Source organism: Lemur catta, chromosome 22 (assembly GCF_020740605.2).
Source record: "Lemur catta isolate mLemCat1 chromosome 22, mLemCat1.pri, whole genome shotgun sequence".
NCBI lineage: Eukaryota > Metazoa > Chordata > Mammalia > Primates > Lemuridae > Lemur > Lemur catta.
Genome location: NC_059149.1, coordinates 25,528,521 through 25,533,100, shown reverse-complemented (window position 1 = coordinate 25,533,100; position 4,580 = coordinate 25,528,521). Strand labels below are relative to the sequence as shown.

The window sequence follows — 4,580 nt, the reverse complement described above, 5'->3', positions numbered from 1 at the left end:
GTTTTCCTTTTACATCATATTTGTTTTACACAGGCAATTCTTGCTCGCTGTAAAAAAAAAAAAAAAAAAGAAAGCACAGCTAAGCAAAACACAAACAAAACACACACACACACACACACACACACCAAAAAAAAAGCCAAATTTAAGTTACCCAGATTCACATTTTGAGGTGTGTTCTCTCAGATTTGTCTAAGAATGAACCCCTCAAAATCCACTAGGAGATTCTTTGGAGATGAGAAGTCCTGGGTTTGCGGTTCAAACCCCACCTTGAATGAGCTGTGCGACCTTGAACAAGTCACCCCCACCCTGGTCGCGGTTTTCCCCGGGTTGTGTCAGCATCCTGGGAACAGGTCTGGCTGTGCCAGCTGGAAACAACACCCGTCATTGCAGGTTGAGAGACCAGATTTTCTCCCAAGGAAGCACCGGCCTGTTGCCTTTTCCCACCATTTCAAGAATCAGACCTCGATTCTGGGCCCACCCAGCCACCCCCTCCCGTCCTGTTCCCTGGGGCCTCACCCTGGCTTCTCAGCTTTCACTTTTTCTGCCGATGCAGTTGGAAACTGTGGATCTCCTGTTTTCCCTCCACCTGCACTAACAACACAAAGTGCTGCCCCCAGCACTATTCCCACGTTCCCATGTCCTCTGCCAGGCACAGGTGCCGCAGATCATGTTTAAAGGGTCCCTGGGCATGGCTCTTTCTCCCTTGATGTGCCCAGTGTGGCTGCAGGCACAGGAGGCCCCTCTCCTGTGTGGCTCGGGTTGTTTTTTCCCCTGGAGCCTCGTGGCTAAGTTTCCATGGTCCTGTGTTCAGGGACCCTGGGCCAGGGCTGCGGGTGTGGGCAGCCTTGGGGCTCGGTTCTGTGTGGGTTCTTGACAGGAAGGGCTTTCATGTGGGTGCCAGCTGGACTCCTGGGCCCAGCTTCGGGCCTGGCAGGGCCTGAGGAGGGAGAGCTGCAAGTGTGAAAAACACTCTCTGTTTGGGAGCTGGTTGATGGAAAAGAAGGACAAGATGGGGGGACAGGCTTAGAGAAGAGAGGCCATCGTGCCGCTAGGGAAATGAGACGATTCAGCCTTTTCCACCCAAGAAGAGACCTTGGCAGAGACACAAGGAAGAAAAGTCTTTCGGGTGGAGAAGACAAACAGTTTCTCAAGCCTGCCTTTGCTCCCTCCCTCTCCCTGGCTCAGTGAGCCTAATCAGGTCAAGCATGCGGCTCCCTGCCAGACACTGTGGCATTGTTTAAAGCCACCACCTCCCCCCAGCCCCTCTCCCCTGAGAACTGAATTCTGTCCGACAAAGGAGGCCCTGAGGGGACAGGCTGAGAGGACAGAAGCCTGAGGTCTCAAGGTCCCCGGAGGCAGGGTCCCGCCTCTGTGGCTCTCTCCTCCCTCCCACTGGTTATTTTTCTACCCTGTACCTGAGGGAGAAAACAAACCGGCCCCTGGCAGACCTGGAGGCTGTTTTTGTTTACATAAGGGCACTTCCCAAACAAACTGCCCCAAAGGTCAGCAGTAGTCCCAGGCGGTGCTGGAACCGGGCAGTGGGTTTAGGAGGTGTGGAGAGAAAGGAAACTGCAGGCTGCTTGGGGTCAGATGATCTCACCAGAGCGGGAAGCAGCAGGCCAGGGGGCCGGGAGGGGGGCTTTCAGGAGATGGGGCTCTGGAAGACCTTGGCTACTCCTTAAAACTTAAATAGGACTTGAAGTAAGCTGTTTACTTGCCTTCCAGCACATCCAAGAGTGTCACAGAGAGGCTGGATCCCTGGGCAGGGCCCAAGTGAGACTGGCCTGGGAGGCTGGATCTGCCACCACTGCCTTTGGCTTCACCCCCTGCAGGCCTCTGCCTGGTGGCACCAAAGGGGAAGAACTCTGAGGTTCCTACTGACACATATTCTACTACTGACATGAATCCCACCCCACAGTCTTATCGTCTTTTCTTAAATGATCAGTTGTCTTTGAAGAAAATTCAGAGAAGAAAAATATCCATACATTTTAATACTCACCTCCTTATCTACCACTGCTCTCCATTCCTTCTTGCAGATCCAAGTTTCTATCTGGTATTTCCAGTTAACATGAGGAATATCCTTTAGCAATTTTTATAGTGCTTATATACTGGCTATGAATTCTGTGAGCTTTCATTTTTACTGAAAATGTCTTTCGTTTTCCCTCATTTTTGAAGGATATTTTCTCTGGATATAAAATTCTGCGTGGATAGAATTTTTCTTTGAAAATGGCAAAGATTTCAGATTTCTGGTTCTGAGGACATAGCTGAAGCAGCACAGGATTGGAGGTGCTCCTTAGGAAGCAATGCCCACGGTGGGCCTGGTGGGGTTCTGGGTATGGCTGCGAGGGGTAAAATTGTCAGAAACTTTCAGCAACAGAGTCAGCTCATTTCCCCTGGCTCTGCAATGCCTCTCGGTAGTGTTAGTGCCTGCGACCACATCTGCAAGGTGACGCAGAGCCTTTTGGTGGATGCAGGTGCTCAGAGGCCTTGGTAAATGTTTGATAAGGATAATTTAAATGACAAGAGCTGTACAGTGGAGAACATGTCATGCAGCTCTCACTAGGCAGCTGGAGACTGCAGTCTGGTGAAGCGCCGGTCTCTTCTACCTTCCATTCATTCTCTGGGAAGTGCACTGCCCTAGAACTTGCTAGAGGAAAGGATCCTTTTACAGATACTAAATGCCCACCATAAAGAAATCCTCCGATGGTTATCTGAGGGTTGCTCTTTTTTTTTAAACAAGGTAAACTTTACATACTCTAAAATTCACCCATTTTAAGTGCATAATGCAATGATTTATAGTGTATTTATAGAGTTGTGCAACCACCCCCACAATATTATTTTAGGACATTTCTATCACCTCAAAAGAAAATATCAGCCCATTTACACTCATTTTCCGTTCCTACCTCCAGCCCATGGCAACTGTTAATCTCCTTTCTGTCTGTCTAGATTTGCCTATTCTAGACAATTCATATAAACGGAATCATATAACATGTGAAAAAAAAACTTCACATATTTCATTCCATTGTTTCTGATCTCTTCACTGTTTCTGATAAGAGCCAGTGATTTTTAATAACATTGTTCCTCTATATGTAGTGTGTCTCTTATTCTCTGATTGTTTTACATATTTTCTCTTTATCCCTAGTTTTGAGCAATTTGAGTAGTCCAAGTGCATAGATGTGATTTTTCTTTGTATCTGTCTTCAAGTTTTTCTTCTGAGTGTCCGATTCGTGTATGTTGCACCATTTTATATTTCCTCATATGCCCGTGAAGTTTTGTTTATTTGCTGTATTTCTTATCTTTATTCTTCAGTTTGGATAATTTCTATTGATTCTCTGTATGGTAATTTGGAAAGTGGCCCCGGGCAGGAAGCCAACATGAATCTGGAGCTAGCCTTTTCTGTGTGTTTGTGGCAGCTACTTGCAGCTCAGTAGCCATCTGTTGAATGAATGAGCAGATTCAGTGGGATCCCACACTGCCTAGTAGAGTCCCCAGTGTTTCTGCGTCTGGAAGGAGGGAGACGCTGTGACGCTGAAATCATGACAACAATGGATGATGGGGACAAGCAAGTTCCAAGTTGCAAGCTTAGGGAACAGGTTTGTCTGGGACATTTAGAGGGTCTGGGAGTCCCGAAGGGGAAGGAACCATCAGATTACAAAGCTGGGTAACGTCATCACAAGGAGATGCTCTTTCTTCCTTTCTTTTACGGGGAAGCTCTGTTTTATCGCAGGGGGGATGCTGGAAGCAACAGAGTTGGCTTCAACTCGATCCGGTTGCCCACCGGTCTAGCATTGCTTTCGCCATGGCCCTCAGCGATGCTGACGTGCAGAAGCAGATTAAGCATATGATGGCTTTCGTTGAACAAGAGGCCAATGCAAAAGCAGAAGAAATAGATGCAAAGGCAGAAGAAAAGTTCAACATTGAGAAAGGTCGGCTTGTGCAAACCCAAAGACTGAAGATTATGGAATACGATGAGAAGCAAGAGAAGCAGACTGAGCAGCAGAAGAAAATTCAGACGTCCAATTTGATGAGTGAGGCATAAATTAAAAAACAATATTTTTCTTTCTTTATCTTCTGCATCTGTGGTTCTCATATTTTATACGTGGCGTCAGAATCCCTGGGGAACTTGGGTAAGTGCACATTCCTTCCCTCCCACCCCACCCCATCTCTTTGATTATGAATCAGAGGTTCTGGGGTGCAGGCCCGCAGTCTGCATTTTTATGGGCTCCTGCATGCTTGTTCCCGTAGTAGGTGGTCCCTGCCCAGAAGCACTGGGCCAGCCTTTGCACACCTCCTGCCACATCAAGCACAGACTCTTGAACTTGAAAGTGTTTAAAAGAAAACAGAAGGACAGAATGGGTGAAGGCAGGGACAGTGAATGACCTGTGCTCCCGCAGGTTGAGGCTTGCCAGCCCAGCCCTGCTGGAAAGTTCAGTGTGGTCAAACCATGTTTTTCAGCTCCCTGATCTCTCCTGTGGCTCTGTTTTGACAGGTGTATCCAGGGCTGGTGCAACAGAAGTTGCCAGCCCTGCCCTGGCCAGGGAACAGGAGCTGAGGAAGGGCAGGAGGTGAGGTTGCTGGGG

General features: G+C 48.1%; 1 protein-coding gene across 1 annotated transcript; it reads left to right on the top strand.

The window, feature by feature from the left end:
- The first annotated feature begins 3,147 nt into the window (after positions 1 to 3,147).
- On the top strand, positions 3,148 to 4,067 carry LOC123626391 (V-type proton ATPase subunit E 1-like). The gene is made up of 2 exons (XM_045535315.1): positions 3,148 to 3,593; positions 3,728 to 4,067. The coding sequence occupies exons 1-2, from the start codon at positions 3,447 to 3,449 to the stop codon at positions 4,037 to 4,039; spliced, it is 459 nt and encodes a 152-aa protein (XP_045391271.1). The 5' UTR covers positions 3,148 to 3,446; the 3' UTR covers positions 4,040 to 4,067.
- Positions 4,068 to 4,580: the final 513 nt, after the last annotated feature.